Here is an 18,940-nt window from a genome sequence, read left to right on the forward strand (position 1 = left end):
AGGCCCCACATTGTAGGAATGAACCAGCTGATAGGTGAGAAAAAAGAAGAAACCTGCAGAGCGCTCTTGCTAGTATCACTGCTCTTTATTAATTAAGCTTTACGTATCGGCCTCAAGGGCTTCGTCAGAGCTTTTGTGAGTGTTTACAATTTGTACCCTTATGTAGACATTGCTCCACCCACATCGGTCCAATGCATAAAATGGGGTTGGAGTCGAGGGAAAATAAGCAAGTGTTACAAAATATAACAATGTGCATTTCATAACTTTTCGAATAAAGTCTGTACATAAAACGTATTATACACATCTATAAAACCACAATGAGGACAAGTAAGTTTTCATAAATCATTTGGTACAGTGCAAGAAAAAACATCAGAGTAATCTGAAGTGATGGCATTAATTCATGTTCACATTTACAACATAACATGCATGGTCATTTCATCATTAAGACCTTTCAGGAATGATTTCTGGAGGGTGAAAATCCCAAAACATTTTATTTTGCTCAGAGTATTATTTATATCCACCTCTCCAGTGATGCGTTGTGCAGACCGCGCCACCCTCTGGAGAGCCCTGCGGTTGTGGGCAGTGCAGTTGTTGAACCAGGCGGTGATACAGCCTGACAGGATGCTCTCAAATGTGCATCTGTAAAAGTTTGTGAGGGTTTTAGGTGACAAGCCAAATTTCTTTAGCCTCCTGAGGTTGAAGAGGCGCAGCTGTCTGAATGGGTGGACCATTTCAGTTTGTCAGTGATATGTACGCCGAGGAACTTAAAACGTTCCACCTTGTCCACTGCTGTCCCGACGATGTAGATAGGGGGGTGCTCCCTCTGCTGTTTCCTGAAGTCCACGATCATCTCCTTTGTTTTGTTGATGTTGAGTCTGAGGTGGTTTTCCTGACACCACACTCCGAGAGCCCTCACCTCCTCCCTGTAGGCTGTCTCGTCCATGTCGTTTCTAATGATTGAACTTTAATGTTCACTGATTCTGTTTGAGAGAACGACAGGTTTTACCTACATAACACAACCCACATGGACATTTAATCATGTAGATAACATGAGTGGTGGAGTACGTAATAATGTTGTTAATTTGGAACCAGTTTCCTGTATGTGGGTGGCAGAAATAATTCACATGAGCGGTCATGAGTAGATGTGCTTGTTTTGAGATTTAAGCGAGAGCTACATGTAGCCACGTGTGCACATTTGTTCATACACTTTGATAGTGAGTTATTAGCTCAGTTATAGATGATTTGAAATGGGGGAGTGATTGCTTCCTACAAGAGCACAAAACGTGTGCATGTCTAGTCATCTTTGAAAAGTGAGTCAAGTAAATAGCTTTTTTCTTGCCTTAAAGGGGCAGTGTTGTATTTTCAGACAGGCTTGAATAAACTAAGTAGCCAATAGGCAGAGGGTAGCATAATTTGACTGATTCTCTGTAATAACAGTATGGGAAAAATGATGCATTTTATTTTGTAAAGATGTTCCTTGCATCAAACAACACAACAACATTTTCAGTCACCTCCTTGTCTGAAGGACATTAAACAGATTCATGTCAAGCCTTGCATGTTTTTTTTCAAGTCTCATGGAATATAGGCCTACAATGAACACCACACATTCGCTGCTACTGTAGGCTGAATGATAGCTATTTCCATGTTAAAATGTTACGGGATGCATTTTCTCCATTGTTTCTGATGGTAGACCACTCTGGTAGGCCTACATTATGATCAAATAGCCACAGTAGCCTACTTGATTACTGTTAAAACTGTAACTTAAAGTGGGTACAGCCTCAGTGTTCACAGTAAACGCGGGCCGGAAGTTGCACAGAACTTTCACAATGTTCAAGTTTGCGCTCAGCAGACCTGAAATTTGCTCAGTGCCGAAAACAATTAGAGGGAACATTGGTTGTAGGCCAAACCATTCAGATGCTACAGATGTTTTCTGGTCTGATAAACTGTGCTGTAGCTCTGACACTTTCAACCGCAGATGTGGAAGGGACACATAGGCGGATGCAGTGGACTGAGACGCAGCCCATGCAACAAAAAAAACATATCTCTAGCTTAACCTGACAGATTTTGATGGGGATTTTTGTATTATGTTACTTAGATTGACACCGGTGTGTCAATAGACTCTAGGGGGTTTTAAAGTCACCATTGGCCTCATGGTGAAATCCCTGAGCGGTTTCCTTCCTCTCCGGCAACTCAATTAGGAAGGACGCCTGTACAGTATATTTGTATTGACTGGGTTTATTAATACACCATCCAAAGTGTAATTAATAACTTCACCATGCTCAATGCTATTTTCAATCTCAGTTTTTTTTTTATAAAAAAAAGAAAATGACCCAACCTACCAATAGGTGCCCTTCTTTGCAATGCATTGGAAAACCTCCCTGGTCTTGAATCTGTGTGGGTTACAGAAATGAGGTAGTCACTGTTATTGCATAAAGAGTGAGTCCACGCAACATATTACGTGCCTTGCTAAGCACATTTTTCCTCCTGAACTTATTAAGGATTGCCATAATAAAGGGTCTGAATACTTATTGACAAGACATTTCAGCTTTCCATTTTTTTATTAATTTGTAAAGATTTTGAAAACATAATTCCACTTTGACATTACAGGGTATTGTGTGTAGGCCAGTCACAAACACATGTAAATGTAATCCATTTTAAATTGTAACACAACAAAATGTGGAAAAAGTCAAGGGGTGTGAATACTTTCTGAAGGCACTGTATTACCCTTACAATGTTTGCAATGTCCATGAAAACAAACTGTCAGATCACTGAATTTCCCATTCCCAAATGCCCTGCCCAATTTGACACTATCACAGGCAGATTCCAGCCAGCCATACTAGTGACGTACTGCTTCCTCAGTATTTATGATTCACTAGGGTTTGCTTTGGCAACTACCATCACAGGTACCAGTTTAGTCATCTTACAGATGCTAAAACTATTAAACTAACAACTGCAACACTACCGACATGGGGTTAAGGTAAGGGCTAAGGGTAGGCCAATGGTTTTGGATAGTTAGTTGAACAATTTATTGATTTCGTTGAAAATCTATAAACAATCTGTTAAGGGATTCTGATAAATTGGGATGAAACTATGGATATGTAGAATGAAACATACTAACACGTTGCTGCATGAAAAAATAATTTATTAACTCATCAATAATTTATAAACTTTGATCTGGTTAGCGTCAAGGTATGTCTGGGTGTACATCTAAATATCTTAAAATGGCTTCCTCTCATCATTCTCCTTTATCTGCCCTGATCTGGACAGACAGGATAGGTGAAAGCCCTGATCTGGACAGACAGGATAGGTGAAAGCCCTGATCTGGACAGACAGGATAGGTGAAAGCCCTGATCTGGACCGACAGGATAGGTGAAAGCCCTGATCTGGACAGACAGGATAGGTGAAAGCCCTGATCTGGACCGACAGGATAGGTGAAAGCCCTGATCTGGACAGACAGGATAGGTGAAAGCCCTGATCTGGACAGACAGGATAGGTGAAAGCCCTGATCTGGACAGACAGGATAGGTGAAAGCCCTGATCTGGACAGACAGGATAGGTGAAAGCCCTGATCTGGACAGACAGGATAGGTGAAAGCCCTGATCTAGACAGACAGGATAGGTGAAAGCAATATAACGGAACCCTAATAGAGGGCTTCCTTTTTCCAGTCCTGTAGATTTAGATCAGTGCGGCTGAAGGGAAGAGGTCGACCAAAGGAAGCCACATTAGACAAATGAGATGTACCCACGTAGGCTCCTGGTTCACACCATTCCCCCATCGGATCCAAGGCACTATGTGACCGACCCCAGGGACCGTAATAGTGCTAAATGCTTGACATGAGGTGAGCACCTAATGGGTTAAAAACAGCGCAAACACCAGACGCATTGACCACATGTAGCAACACAACCTCTCATCTGCAGGCCAATGACAGTATCAATTGGTGCTTATAGGCACTTTTGTCTAAAGACAGTGGAAAACACCTACTGCACAGACATACAGCAATTCTCATACTTCAAAGTACTTTCAATCATTTTAGATGACAAAGCCACATTTTTAAAGCAAAAAAAAAACAGTATTCACTTGACTCCATGTTAACCCCACAGAACAAAGTTATACAAGCAGAATCTGCATTCAAACCATTAACTTGTATTTGCTGAATAACAGTAATGTATTAGCTAGTTGCTTTTGTTTGAATTTACACTAACGAAATACAAAGCAGTTGAATCATTGTAGAGCAGCATATGCCACATAACCTAGAAGCCACTTGGAAAGAACCATGAATTTAGTCTGTCCAAAATATCTACCTATCCCCTCACATAAAATGTATTTGCAACATTTCACAAACCCCCTTAGCTGTACTACACAGAGAAATAAGATCAAGATGTGCAACTACAAGGCCTACAATATGTTTAAACTTTTACCTGTGCCAGCCCTCATTTCTAATTTCAACACAACTGTATCTTCTGGACTATAACCCCCACACACTAGTGCCAAGCTAGTGTGAGAACTCTGGCATTGGTGCCCCCTTCTGTATGCGATGAGAATATAAAATGGTGGCTCAGAATGAGAACACAAGATCAAACACCTAGGGCTCCTTTCCTGGAAAGAGGTTCATTCTAATCTTGGACTAAAAGGCATCCGTGATAGAGACTTCTCTGAAAGTGCTTTTTGGACCAGGAATAGGCATGATTTGGGTCTGGGAAACCAGCATCTACAACAGGGGTGTTATACTCATTTTGCCCCAAAGGGCCACATTCTGTCTTCACCGAGGTCCACTTGTGTTATATTCCTTGCTGTCAGAATTGGCAAAAAATAGTTCTCTATCCATCAAATTTTCTACGCTCCCCGACTGTCTAGCTTTCATTTAGATGACTGTTATCAAGCTGGACAGAGTTTAGAGACTATAAAATTATGTCCACTATAATTTCTACACAGTTTCGATTTGGTTGTAGGCATGTCAATTGAGATCGTTCTCCGGAAAAATTAGGGGGGGATTTTTTTTGTTTTAAATGGACACCCCTGATCTACAGTATAGCCGTGTAATGTCAAATAAATTGAATAGTTTCATTTCATTCATCTTAAAATGTTGATTAATATAGCAGCAAAGGGCACACTTTTACACGAGAGACAATAACAATTGTTATCATACAAATTTGAAAATTGTGTGAGTAACCCATACGTAATTAAATTAATCCCGAGTGGTGCAGCGGTCTAAGGCACTGCATCTCAGTGCAAGAGGCATCACTACGGTCCCTGTTTCGTATCCAGGCTGTATCACATCTGGCCATGATTGGGAGTCCCATAGGGCGGCGCACAATTGGCCCAGCGTCGTCCGATTTTGGCCAGGGTAGACCGTCATTGTAAATAAGAATTTGTTTTTAACTGACTTGCCTAGCTAAATAAAAGGTTAAATAAAAAAAGATATATAATAATAATTGAAGTCATAGAAAAATTACATAACCAGGCAATATTGTTGTTGTTTCTTGGGTGGAATTTTGTTGTTGATAGCCCAACATTCATTTGTGGCATCTGAGAGTGATTAATCTTACCCAACCTGGAGCTAAGGGAGTGTAGCATAGGCAATTTCCTCCTAAAAGGTCAAGATTTTGAATGTCAAGCTGAACCGGCTAAATCTAAGTCAGGAGGGGATCCCTTGGCCTTTACAGTTGTTGCTGGATGACTTGGGCTAAGTCTTGAAAAAGCTGCTGTTTCACTAGACATGTGTGCATTAGTCTGCACTACAGATGCCAACAGTAGATAAATATGATATGAAAGAGAAATGCCACTTTGCAATCTTCTCATTGCTTTCTAGATCTGTTAAATGGATTGTGGACTGTTGATTTGCTAACCGTTTAATTTAATTAACTGAAACTGAATTAACTGTTTTGATTGCAGTACATACGCATGCCAGTTCAACTGTTACTAGCAAAAGAAGCCCAGAGGATGAAAGCAGAAATTTTAAATAAAAAATATAAATCAGTGGCTTTTTTGCAGACTAAGAAGGCAGCATCTCCCTCCACTCTTACCCTGTCATACAGTATCAACTTACAGAACTCACAGTACACTTTAATATCTAAAGATGGTCAAATCTGCCATGATAAAACTCAACTGGCATCCCATGTACTGCAAAGTAAAGTCAATCCAAAGCACACCTATCCATCCATCATCTCACTGTGAATAGAAAACATTTCCCCACTGAGCAACATAAGACCATGGCACTGTAGAGGAGACAGGCCAGCCTGATTGGCTCCCTGCCTCAGCCCCAGTACCTGCTGTACAACAAGGCAACAGCCCACCTCTCTACAAAGGTCAACATCCCTCCCTTGCACTGAAATACTGCTCTTCCCACACCCCACAAGCAACAGCAATATAGATTGACGTTTGACTAGAAGCTGAGCGGTGGCAGATAAATCTCCAGCATGTCCACGCCTCAGGGGGAATCTCCTTTATCACAGCCTAGGGTTAGGCTGGCCCTCTTATCTATCCAACAGACTGACAGAGGGCCACCAGACTCTCCTTTGGAGACACACAAATGAAAACAAACAAATTGGCCGATCTTCATGCGAGAGTCCCCCTGGGTGTGGCCTTTTGGAGAGGCGGGGCGAGGGGGTCATCGGGAGGAGCTGCGCTCTTTGCTGACACAGTCGTCCTTGGTGCTGCTGTCTCCGTTGGATATCACGTCGCACGTCTTCCTCTTCTTCCGCCTGTGAGACATGGCGTCCCCCTCCGAGCCCGACTCAGCCTGCAGGGAGAGGGACAAACCAGAGAGACGGGGGAGGTCTTGGATACATCTCTCCATGGAACATACTACATATCTATTAAATTCCATTTACATAAGGGGGGGACTAGGTGTCACTGTCCCTCATACACACCGTCTACTCACAAACACCCGTTACCAATTTAACATGCTATATACAGACAATCATCTGATGACAGTAGTGTTCTTGTTCAACCAGTAGAACACATAAGTCAGCAGAACAGAATATTCTCTCCAGGGGGAAGGCAGGGCCTACCAACCATTACACAAGGGTAACCCCCAACCTCCACCCAACAGCCCAACCCAACCTGATATGGATGTGTATGTAACTGGAGGGGCGTGCTGTCCACCAAGCTATTCAACACCAGTTCCCCCAGTTCCAGAAACCCAAGACTGACCTGTGGCCACGTTTCTGTGACCCAGCAGGACAACATAGAGGGAACAATATAACCTTAACATGAAAGGCATTATATAGGAGCGTGTTAAGGCAGGGATATGTAATATATGCTCATAGTAACTTGTTGTAATTTCTTCCATCTCTGACTGCCTTCTAAATGTTGCCTGCATGCAGTAGTGAGAGAGACAGGACTTTTGAATTACAGCATTTCAGAGTGAGGGGACGTGTGTGGCTATACAGTATGTGTGGCCGTTTCACATGCACATGTGCGGCAGGTCCGTGACATCTGCCCGCATGTGAACAGGTGCATGCTGCCCTTTTATAGTCTCTAAACTCTGTCCAGCTTGATAACAGTCATCTAAATGAAAGCTAGACAGTCGGGGAGCGTAGAAAATTTGATGGATAGAGAACTATTTTTTGCCAATTCTGACAGCAAGGAATATAACACAAGTGGACCTCGGTGAAGACAGAATGTGGCCCTTTGGGGCAAAATGAGTATAACACCCCTGTTGTAGATGCTGGTTTCCCAGACCCAAATCATGCCTATTCCTGGTCCAAAAAGCACTTTCAGAGAAGTCTCTATCACGGATGCCTTTTAGTCCAAGATTAGAATGAACCTCTTTCCAGGAAAGGAGCCCTAGGTGTTTGATCTTGTCTTACACCCAGCTCAGGGGTCCCTAGAGAAGTGGGCTACTGTATATTCATGTGTGTGAATGTCACACTGTGTGTGTGTGTGTGTGTTGAGGGAACAGGATGTACCTCTGAGTCTGAGTCAGAGGAGCTGGAGGAAGAGGAGGAGGAAGAGTCACTGGAGCTGTCCGAGGCGATGCCAGTCGATTCCTGGAGGTCCACTTTGTCTGCCAGGGTAGCCATGTCTGGCCTCTCCTGCTTCAGGATACTAAGAGAGAGATTTTATGTATGAAAATAAATACCCTCCTTGTGGAAGTTAGAGGATCTGGGAGCAAATATATTAGAACATTATCATTAAAGACCATGCAAAGGAATATCAGAGGCCATTCTTCTACAATGTATTTTCACATTGAGGTACCTACAAAGGCAGCTATGGGTGACATTTTTGCAAAAACTACTATTAACCACAATCTGGCAGTATGATTTCATTTGAAACATCTCTTCAGCAAGGTCCATTATAAGGAGGCGAATATTTATGTATTGCTTGGTTATCAAACTCTAGTTAAATAAATCACACAATATAACGCACATTGTTGAAGAAGTTACAAATTAAATTACGCTGCCAGATTATAAATGAGGTTTGCAGGAGTTTTTGCACAAATCAGTGCCCCTTTGGACCACGAAAATGTTGCCCAATGTATGGACTGGGGCTTTTGGTCCTCGCTGCTCCCGGATCTCGTGGGTGGGGAATAAACATCAGTACTTGTGCCTTTGCACCAGGACATCCCAGGTACTCGTACCCAGAGGTTCAATGTGGATGCCAGTGCCAGAGCGGGCAGGACCCATTCTTTACAGAACCTGCCAACACACTTTTTATTGGTTCCCATAAGTTTGGAAGCCCAGAACCAAATCTTACATGAATGCTGCCCTCTGACCAGCTACTGGATTTGATGGGAGGGAGTGGTCGTGAGATGTTTGGCCTAGTGCGAGTGGCAGAACCAGGGCGGATCCTATAGGCCAGATGTATTCAACTCTTACCCTACGAGGTCCAGAGCCTGGTGGTTTTCTGTTCTACCTGATCATTAATTGCACACACCTGGTGTCCCAGGTCTAAATCAGTCCCTGATTAGAAGGGAACAATAATAAAACGAGTTTGGGGGCTCTAGAGGTTCACATCCCCTCCTCTATAATCATCTCGGCCATCTATGGGCCAAACAAACCCCTTCCCATCCGAAAATTCTAAAGATGCCAGGTGAAAGTTCACTCCTGCTAAATCGTAATTGGCCCAAATAAACAGTGACGCAAAACCCAGTGTGTGCAGAATTGTTCCTATTCCACAGCCTCCCGACAGACAAAATATTTTAAAGTTTCTTCTTTCACGAGGTGTTCCTACAGCTGTGGGGGTTCTGTTAGGAGTGCTTACCGATACCACTTCCTTGATAGTTTGGGCCGGCCCCGCACAGTTTTATGCCACACAATGGGGAAGTTGGTGGTGCTGGCAAAGTTCTGAGTGATAGCGATGGTGGTGTCCATGTTGAGAACCACATGCCACCAGCCTCCTAGAGAACAAGCAACAGAGATGACCAGGATTAGGTTTCCGATCACCAAACCACAGAAAAGTAAACACAGAATGGCCAAGTACAAAAATACACCATCTGACCTTCTCACATGGCAGAAAACATACTCTGTCCGAGGACAGTGATGAAAATCTTAGTTATTAGTTTACAAGACCTTTATGGAGTGGAGGAAGAGGTGGGTGGATAGACAGAAATAGTAAGGTATGGATGGACATCTTCAGGAGACAGAACAGCCTGTCCAACAGGGTTCTGCTCTTGAAACAAACAAACACACTCTCTCAGCCATCAGGACCTTATATTCTGGTCTCCAACTTGAGTAAACAGGAAAAGTTCAAGATCTGGACCAGATCCAAAGGAAACAGAGAGTTTAATCTCGTCTTATCAGTCAGTTAATGCAGGAGTGTGCAGGGTATTAGGGTAGGTCAGTAACACTGGATTAACGTCTGCAACCATGTCGATCACTGAGCCCTACAGTGTAAGTGTGGTTGTAAACAAGGTGGTGGCTACACTTCTTGTTGATATTCATGGAGAGAGCTAGCAGAAACTGGATAGCTAGGATAGCCCAGCTACATAGTGAAAGTGAAAAGCTGTGAATACATACATTACATAGCATATCACCGGACAGTTTATTACATACAAAATGGATCGCTCCTACAGACAGTGAGTCACGTGGCCGTGGCTTACTATATAAAGCAGGCAGAGAGGCATCAAGATACTGCTCGATTAAACATTAGAATGGGTAAAACAAGTGACCTAAGTTTGGTATGATCGTTGGTGCCAGGCACATCGGTTCCAGTATCTCAGAAACAGCCGCCCTTCCGGGCTTTTCACGCACGACAGTGTCTAGGGTTTACAGAGAATGGTGAGACAAACAAAAAACATCCAGTCAGCAGCAGTCCTGTGACCTCTCTCATGGATGAGAGGTCGAGGGAGAATGTGAACAATCATGTAAGCTAACAGGCTGGCCACAAACAGACAAATAACGGCGCAGTACAACAGTGGTGTGAACGGCATCTCAGAACACACAACTCTTCGGTCCTTGTCACGGATGGGCTATTGCAGCAGACGACCACAGAGGGTTCCACTTCTATCAGTTAAAAACAAGACAACGCTGCTCCAGTGGGCACGCCATCACCAACACTGGACAATTGGAAAATCATCACCTGGTCCAACGAATCCCGGTTCCTGTTGCGTCATGCTGATGGCAGAGTCAGGATTTGGTCCATGGACCCATCCTGCCTGATACAGGCTGGTGGCAGTGGTGTAATGGTGTGGGGAATGTTTTCCTGACACACGTTAGGTCCCTTGATATCAATTGAGCAACAAATGTTTCCCACATTTTGTAGAATCCATGCTCCAAAGAATTCAGGCTGTTCTGGAGGCAAATGGAGGTCCAACCCGGTACTAGATGGATGTATCTAATAAACTGGCTGGTGAGTGTATGGCATATACACACACACACACACACACACACACACACACACACACACCACCACCAGCCAAAAGCTTGGACACATTTACTCATTCAAGGGTTTTTCTTTATTTGTACTATTTTAGGCTATCTTCAGTATACCACCCCTAACTTGTCACAACACAACTGATTGGCTCAAACACATTAAGGAAAGAAATTCCACAAATTAATGTTTAACAAGGCACACCTGTTAATTGAAATACATTCCAGGTGACTACCTCATGAAGCTGGTTGAGAGAATGCCAAGAGTGTGCAAAGCTGTCATCAAGGGTGGCTACTTTGAAGAATCTCAAATATAAAATATATTTTGATTTGTTTAACACTTTTTTGGTTACTACATGATTCCATATGTGTTATGTCATAGTTTTTATGTCTTCACTATTATTCTACAATATAGAGAAAAGTTCAAATAAAATAAAAACCTTGAATGAGTAGATGTCCAAACTTTTGACTGGTACTGTATATATACACGTATATGTATATATACACACAGCTATAATGTATGTATTCACAGCACATAACATTGGTATATCACTACTCATCAAAGACCTTTCACACTCACTGTATGTTCTGCCCTACTTTTATATAATATATTTCCTAACTAACTGAACCCTGGCCTTTTCAGATCTTGACAAATGATTCAAAATCGCTGAAGATCAAACTACTTCTCTCTCTCCAGTCAAACAGTATTCAAAGTGAAAGACAGACCAGACATGTCTATAAAATGGCAGCAGTAGCCCACTGACCAGGGACAAACACGGTCTCCCCTGGTCCCTGCAGAATCTCCAGGGGTCTGAACTCAGCAGGCCAGGTTGGCTGCTGGGTGCGTGGGTACACCACGTTAAACCAGGTGATGGCCTCATCCTGCTGGTTGCCCCCGTCCTCCCGGGTCACCTTGATCAGCTCCCGGGGTGTGTGGGTGGGAAACAAGCACCAGCGCTTGTGCCCCTGCACCAGGGCATTCCAGGCACTCGTACCCAGCGGGTCAATGTGGATGCCAGTGCCAGAGCGGGCAGGACCCATTACAAACCATCTGAGAAAAAAGACAGAAAAATAAAGGGACAGGTGTTACTAGAGTTAGTTCAACTTCACAGATAATACAATAACATTGCAGCTATTTATTTAACATTGCAGCTATTTATTTAACAATGTTACTGAGAACAGCTCTTACCTGTAAGGAGGCCTGCGCTTCTCCCCGGCGAACTGGAAGAGGTCGTCCCTAAAGTAAACTGGCACCTGGTAGTCCTCCAGCAGCTTACGGCGCTTGGCGTGCTCGCCGTAGCTGCTGTCGAAGATATAGAGTGGGCTGTCGTCCTGTGTGGACTCCAGGTACTCCACGTAGTACTTCATCTTCATCTTCACAGAGTAACCGTCGTTGTCCTCACCACACTTGAACTTCTGGTTGCGGTACTTACGTTTGAGGCGCTCCATGGTCCACTTCTCGCGGGCGGGCCAGGTGTCCTGACAGTTGAGCAGCACCACAGGTTTGTAGGGTCTCTCGAAGCGCTGGATGAACTCCTCTGCGTTGAGACGCAGGGTGTCCACACGCTCAACATTGTCCTGCGAGACGCATATGTCATATCAGTTTGAGTGTGTGAAAGAGAGAGGGTTGAGGGCTACATTTCATGAATGTACGACTACATTAATCAATAATCTTTCTACCAATATAAATTACTTTGTACTGAATTCAAAGGGAACACTAGTCATTTATGACTTAATGCTTCCCAGTCACAGGGCCTAGTACTGGTCTCACGGACTGAGGTTGAGTGTTTTACAAAACTGCATCATAATAAAAGATCAACTGTTTTTGAATGCAATGCAACCAATTGGAACATTAAGGAGTAGACTCGGAGGAAGACCATTTGATATAGTCTGATCTGGGGCAAAGGGAATACAAAAGGTCAAGGGCATTTTTGTTCTGCGTCTACATGGAATGACAGGGTCTGAAAGTCACCTTCTTTCATTTATTTTACCTTTATTTAACTAGGCAAGTCAGTTAAGAACCAATTCTTATTTTCAATGACAGCCTAGGAACAGTGGGTTAACCGCCTGGTTCAGGGGCAGAATGACATTTTTACCTTGTCAGCTCGGGGATTCGATCTTGCAACCTTTCAGTTACTAGTCCAACGGTCTAACCACTAGGCTACCTGCTGCCCCAGGTTAAGGTTAAGTTCAGAAGCTCAACCCCAAAAGAGAAAGAATGAAACAAAATTGCTGAGATGAATTGTTAACCTATAGGACAACTCTTGAAACTACATAAGCTTTGAGAGTCATGGGTATTCTTAGCAACCCAGAGCAGCCCTTCTTAACTCTTGTGACGAAAACAAATCTCCTGCTGAACCACTTGGCAATAACCCAGTGTCCCACATGGAGCAAAGAAAATGCCCTCCAGTGGGCTTATTTCAAACATTCAGTTAACAATGAAGTTGGTTGTAAGATCAATGCATTATCAATCATACATTGTTGTAGTGATTGTGTCAATATAACAGTATTTTATCAGGACACACTGTGGAAAAGGTATGGGCTTTCCTAACCATGGTAGTTGTTTATCTCTGAGGACAAGGGCAATAATTCCTACAGACACAATACAATTACAGTCTTCTTACAAAATATAAACAGTTGATCGAGGTGGACAAAATACCATCATCAGCTGTCTAATGGGTCTGAGAACATGGGTCAGTAAGCTGGCTACCTGTTGGTGGTGACTGGCTAATATTCTCATGAAAGCCTCAATGAAATACAAATGTAACAATGTTGTCACGATTTCACACAAAAATTAACTATACACCGTCAACCTAATGTGGTCAATAATCAACGGAATGGGCTGTGGCACACAGTGTTTGAGTCCAGACTGACCGATTTGACAGTTGCGCCAATGAAGACCGCTGTGCGCTGAAAGTGCAGCAGCAGCCTACGTGACCATCCGCACTGGTTTTGTCAGGTGAAACGTGTTGAACGAGCTAACATGGCTAGCTAGCCTAGCTTGCTACCGACAGTTTACCTTCACTGAGCGGTGTGACACATCGAAAGTCTCGCAATAGTCATGTTTCGTCCAGTCTGAAGAGTCCTTCAGCTCAGGTCTGGCGCTCCGCTTCGCCTCTTTGATCCTCTTCTTACTTTTATGGTTCATTCCTGAGAATGTAGGGACTTGAGTTAGCTAGCTAGCTAGACTGGGGTGCATAGACAAACACATTTGCTAGCTTGACTTGCTAGCTAGTAGTGAAGCGAACGTTAGTTGAGTGGCTGATCTGGAGTTAAAGTTAAACGGTAAGCAACTTCATACGAGTACTTTGTTGGTGTTACTGAAACACGACACGTTGGCCTTAAAATTAAGATGTTTTAAGCACACTTTTAATAGCGAGGAGGAAGCTGCCCGGATGAAATTAGCTAAGCAGCTAACTACAACAATGCACTTGCAACCAAACCAGGGGTCCCTACAATTTGAAACCCGCCCACCCAGAGAGCCGTAGGAAGCTCGTTGGCCACATACAAGAGCGAGTCATACATCCGAGAAAACCGATTGGATAAAATGTGGAATACGCCTTCCCACCAGTCATTAGCACATTCATTGGCTGTATACGTTCTACGTTTTCCCCGTCCTTCAGGTTTTATAATAGTAAATTAATTCAGTGGTAATACAATACGTTTACTAACTCTCACAATTGGGATGTTAAATGGAAAACAGAGCAACTGAGATGTCCAACAAAGTGCAGAAATCGTTCACATTCGAAGAATACGAGGACCCAAAGCAATCACTGAATGTTTCCATTCCTGAGGTTCTTGCGCACTTTCAAATCTACACTTTTGCCATTTGGAACTAGCGATGTTTCTGTAAATAATATTGTTCGCCTACAACTGCATTGTGGTAATTGGCCCTGAAGCCTGCCGAGTTCCTTGGAGATGAGTACAGAAGATATACCAGGCACTTTTGAGTCAATGGAAGTTGACATTCATCATGAACTGTAATCATGTCGTTTCTCCCCTCTGTACTAGGTCCTTGATCCACAATATGGGATGCATGTATGGCCCTGTGCAGTGGTATTAGCACGATGTGTGGACACACAGGGAAGAGCTGATGCACAAAAGTGCTAGAGGTAATTTACTGAACCAAACAAATTCACAAGTCTACTCCAATTCACTTATTTACCATGTAAATGTGTAACCTGTTTCTAAAACAAACTATTGAATCAGAATGCACTGCTGTTTGTTCACAGCAAAGTGTGGGGCACAAGTGATCTTGTAAGACTGCAGAACTTCCACTGTGTCTGGGGAACTGTAGGTGCACCTGTGAAGTGAATGAATTGCCCAATGTGCCTGTGGTGGGTATTACCTGGGGAGAAGTCTCCCCAGACCTTCTGCTCCTCCCTTCATTAGACATCTTGGGATCAGATGTTTTCTATGAGCCTGAAGGTGAGTTCACTGACCAGTTTGTTAGGAAAAAATGAGCAGATCGTTCAGATCTGTAACTCAACTGATTTTACAACTTTCAGATTTTGAAAATGTCCTGGTGACAATCTCCTTCCTCTTGAGGAAAAACCCTTACCAAGTGTTGTTATGCCTTTCAGGACCAGTCCATGACTGTCAGCCATGGTCAAGTGAACATTACTCATTTTCTTTGTCTTCATTTCAGTGCCTACTGGTCCATAGAGGCATTGCTGCACAAATGGAACTTGAAGTGTCTCAACATTCCACAGGAGAAATTCCATGCCAACAAAGATCAACTTGCTGGGTCAACACTTCCTGGAAGCCATACTGTACAAATGATAACAAGCAAAGCTGTCAGCAAGGCACACTCAGTCACCAAATAGTCAAGACCCATTTCAAGATCAATGGTTCAAAACACAATGCATTATGAAATAGTTTAAGTTGTATAGTCTAATGTTAAAGTTTTAGAATAAATTGATAACCCAAATGTCTTAGACAATTTTTATTAGCTTTCACATTGGACACCTATACAGAATCTTGCAAGGGGGAAAAGGAATGCACAAAGGGCAAGACAGAATGCATTAAACAAAATTAGCACACCATACTTAGTGCTCTGAATTAGAAAACATTTTAACTTGTTGAAAGACAGGCATTCTACCGATGGTGAATTTGTAGCAGCCATTTAAGTTGGCCACCATCACAGCATTGTAGCCACAGGGGCATTCCGGAGAACACTGGAAACAGCCAAGCACTGCAACACGGCACCTTAACAGCTAACCAGCAATACTCAACTGCTACACAACTGCGCCTAGTGCACAAAAAATACAGGAGAGAAGATTAGAGTCACAATGAAATTAAACAAAGCAAAGTTGACCTGCAAGTAAATCCGTGCCTGTTTCTTTTCATACTTATTCTAAAAGCCCTAGCCATTTGAACTTCTGTAATGGCCTTCATGAAACCCAAAATAACAGTTGTAAAAGCTAGGCCATCAAATCTTCACTATGACAGTTTCAGATAACAAAAATAGCCATAAAGTCCAACAAATTGAAATCCCAGCAGTTTTAGCCCCTCTACCTCAAAAGCACATTAAGTATAGTTTTTATTTTTTTGTTAAACATTGCAAAGACAGACAAGCAGTCTGGGTGAACGGAAAAAAAGAAAATACACCAAAAGCCTTCAGATCAAGATACAATAATAACCTTTTACACAGAAATTGTATGGACAGGGTCCTCAGTCTGAAGTGCGACGTCCTCATTGGCATCTCATCTGAAAAATGTTTGAAAGACAAGGATGTAAGAAACGTGTGTTGGAAAACAAATAACTCAATTTTGTTTGCAACCTCTAGTAAAGAAGTGGCGACGACTTGTTAACTTTACCACCCCTCCCTTCAGATAGACATGGAGACACCTCCAGGCCATATGTATGGTATAATTAGCTGGCAATGTAATGCCAACTTCGTGTGCATAGCACATTTCCCCCATATTAGTAGGAAACTAGTCTACATTTGAAAGAAAGAGCCAAATCAAAAGCTATGCAAACCCATTTCTGATGGTTGAAATTTTTTAGTTCAAGGAAGGAACCAAACGTCAAGAGACGCCCGGGCTTCACAAAAATGAGAAATCTTGTCATGAGAAACCAGAGTCAGACAAACCTTGCTTCCCTCCTGAGCACAAGTCTTTGCCCCCAAAAAGCAGAGAGCATGACCTGGAGGACAATGCAAGGCTTCTGTCCATTGTCCTGCAGACGTACCTCAACACCACCCCAACACTGACTGCAACCGGCCTGCTCCATAGCAACCCCCACAGCAGCAGGTGCCCGGACAGCTCACACACCCAGCTCACTAACTGCTCATACTGCCTCAAACTCCTCTTTTGCAAACAGGATTCCGCAGCTTGGAGGAGAGAATTCCAGATTTTTTTTTATGAACATTTTATTTTTACGGTAAAAATGTATTCTTTAATGCCACATATGTACAATGCAATAATGGACCTAAATTTCCTCTACACTGATAATGAACTGGAACATTGGGCAGGACAGAACTAAATTGTTACAAAGGAATAGTCCCCAAAATCCATCAAATGTGGGTTTAAAGAAACCACCATATGGGAGAGTTTTCCCATTCCTCTTTGCCATGCCCAGTGTTACAGTAATATGCATAACCACTTTGAGGTGGAAAAAGACTTAAAGCAGTTCACATTGTCAAGACATCCCACAGCCAACCCCCTTCTATTCAACCACAGAACCATGGAAAAGGGTGACTTAGTGCAAATCCATCCCACACATAATATCCCCACATCACCCTCCCTATGCTATTCATTCAATCTAGTGTAACGCTAGACTTCACCTCAAACAATTTACAAAAAGGTAGTGTTAAGGTCCCATCTCCTTGTCCAACACTTACCATTTTGTCAGTCATCTATGGGGTTTCAGCGCCATTCTCCCCAGGTGACTTGGGCTGGCTCTTGGATCTTGATCTTGAGGCTCTTTCAGCAGGGGTGTGGCTCCTGGAACGGGACTTTGACTTAGGAGACTTGGATCTGGAGCGGGACCTGGACGGGGACTTGGCCTTGTCTCTCTTAGGGGAGCGAGACTTGGAGCGAGAGTAGGAACGAGACCTTGATCTGCTGTTGCGGGAGCGGCTGCGGGAACGAGATCGGCTTCTGCTCCGGGATCTGCTGCGTCTCCGACGCCTCGGACTGGGGGGGGGGGGGAGAAAAGACTGTAAGTTCGTTGTGTCGAGTTATCGCCCATATAAAAACAGTTGTAAACGTAAGGCGACAACACCCTCAAAACGCTGCTAAGTCAGCAGGTCAATGAACCATGCATGTAATGGTGGCTGATTGGGGGCCATAAGGTACCGTTACAACATGCAAGTTCCTAAACATACATCATAGCTAACGTTTATTCAATAATTATCACATAGCTACTAATGAAAAAGCGACCCAATCGAAGGAGAGCTAGAGCAACTACTTAACCATGTGCTCAGCTCTTACCTCCTACTTCGTCGGCCATCACCCCCGTACCTCCGGGGAGCACCTCCACGCCGACGGTCACCACGATCTCCACGGTCACCACCGCCTCCATGATGAGAATCTGGGGGACGTCCGTAACGGGCCATCTGGACTCTTAGCTCGCGTCCGTCCAGCACGGCACCATCCATTGCGTCCATCGCATCCTCTGCGTCCCGCTTGTCATGGAACCGCACAAAGGAGAACCCTCTGCTCTCTTTCGTATAACGATCTCGGGGGATGTAAACATCTCCTACCCTACCATACTTTTCAAAGACACGGCGAAGGGTCTCGGGTGAGGTTCGGTAAGTCAGATTATCCACTTTAAGAGAAGTCATGCCCTCAACATCGGGCGGGGGCCTACCATAACTCATGTTGCAGATAGCGCCTTAGTTAGCCTAGCTAACAAACACGCAACGTTACTACCAGAAAATGTGGGTGAAAGGTCAACACCCGCTTAAAGTTGTTGATTAAAATTATCGTACTTAAACAGCCTGCTCGCAATATGTCGAGTTTTCCTTAAAAAAACGCAATATAGCTTTCCAAATTTATGACGAGTTCCTTAGCACCGACCATTTGTTAGAACGAGGTGTTGTCCCTTGCTCCTCCTCGTTGAATGAGGTTGACGAGTAACGCTGCTGCGTATTTATTTGGAGGGAAAATAAACACATCTTCAAAT

General features: G+C 43.5%; 2 protein-coding genes and 1 long non-coding RNA gene across 7 annotated transcripts; 1 reads left to right on the forward strand and 2 right to left on the reverse strand.

Annotated features, from left to right (window-relative positions):
* Window positions 1-5,836: 5,836 nt before the first annotated feature.
* Window positions 5,837-14,066, reverse strand: LOC101448013 (jumonji domain containing 6, arginine demethylase and lysine hydroxylase). The gene is given in 3 exon segments (NM_001279026.2): window positions 5,837-6,272; window positions 12,118-12,388; window positions 13,830-14,066. Coding segments are annotated over 3 exon segments (420 nt in total). The 5' UTR covers window positions 13,959-14,066; the 3' UTR covers window positions 5,837-6,252.
* Window positions 14,067-14,256: 190 nt separating this feature from the next.
* Window positions 14,257-16,402, forward strand: LOC123741695 (uncharacterized). The gene is made up of 4 exons (XR_006769217.1): window positions 14,257-14,604; window positions 14,822-14,922; window positions 15,043-15,238; window positions 15,459-16,402. It is a non-coding gene; the product is annotated as an uncharacterized lncRNA (long non-coding RNA).
* Window positions 15,741-18,894, reverse strand: LOC106601525 (serine and arginine rich splicing factor 2b). 5 transcript variants are annotated; one of them, XR_006769216.1, is made up of 5 exons: window positions 18,247-18,894; window positions 17,655-17,949; window positions 17,003-17,144; window positions 16,453-16,519; window positions 15,741-16,061 (listed from the first exon to the last, which is right to left on the reverse strand). XR_006769216.1 is itself a non-coding variant. In XM_014193775.2 (3 exons), the coding sequence occupies exons 1-2, from the start codon at window positions 18,633-18,635 to the stop codon at window positions 17,670-17,672; spliced, it is 639 nt and encodes a 212-aa protein (XP_014049250.1). In that variant the 5' UTR covers window positions 18,636-18,894; the 3' UTR covers window positions 15,741-16,519; window positions 17,655-17,669. The 5 variants fall into 5 exon arrangements, 2 of the variants coding, with proteins under 2 accessions (XP_014049250.1, XP_014049249.1); XR_001328023.2 differs by lacking the exon at window positions 17,003-17,144; XR_001328022.2 differs by having other exon boundaries at window positions 15,741-16,519.
* Window positions 18,895-18,940: the final 46 nt, after the last annotated feature.

Source organism: Salmo salar, chromosome ssa03, assembly GCF_905237065.1.
Source record: "Salmo salar chromosome ssa03, Ssal_v3.1, whole genome shotgun sequence".
Lineage (NCBI taxonomy): Eukaryota > Metazoa > Chordata > Actinopteri > Salmoniformes > Salmonidae > Salmo > Salmo salar.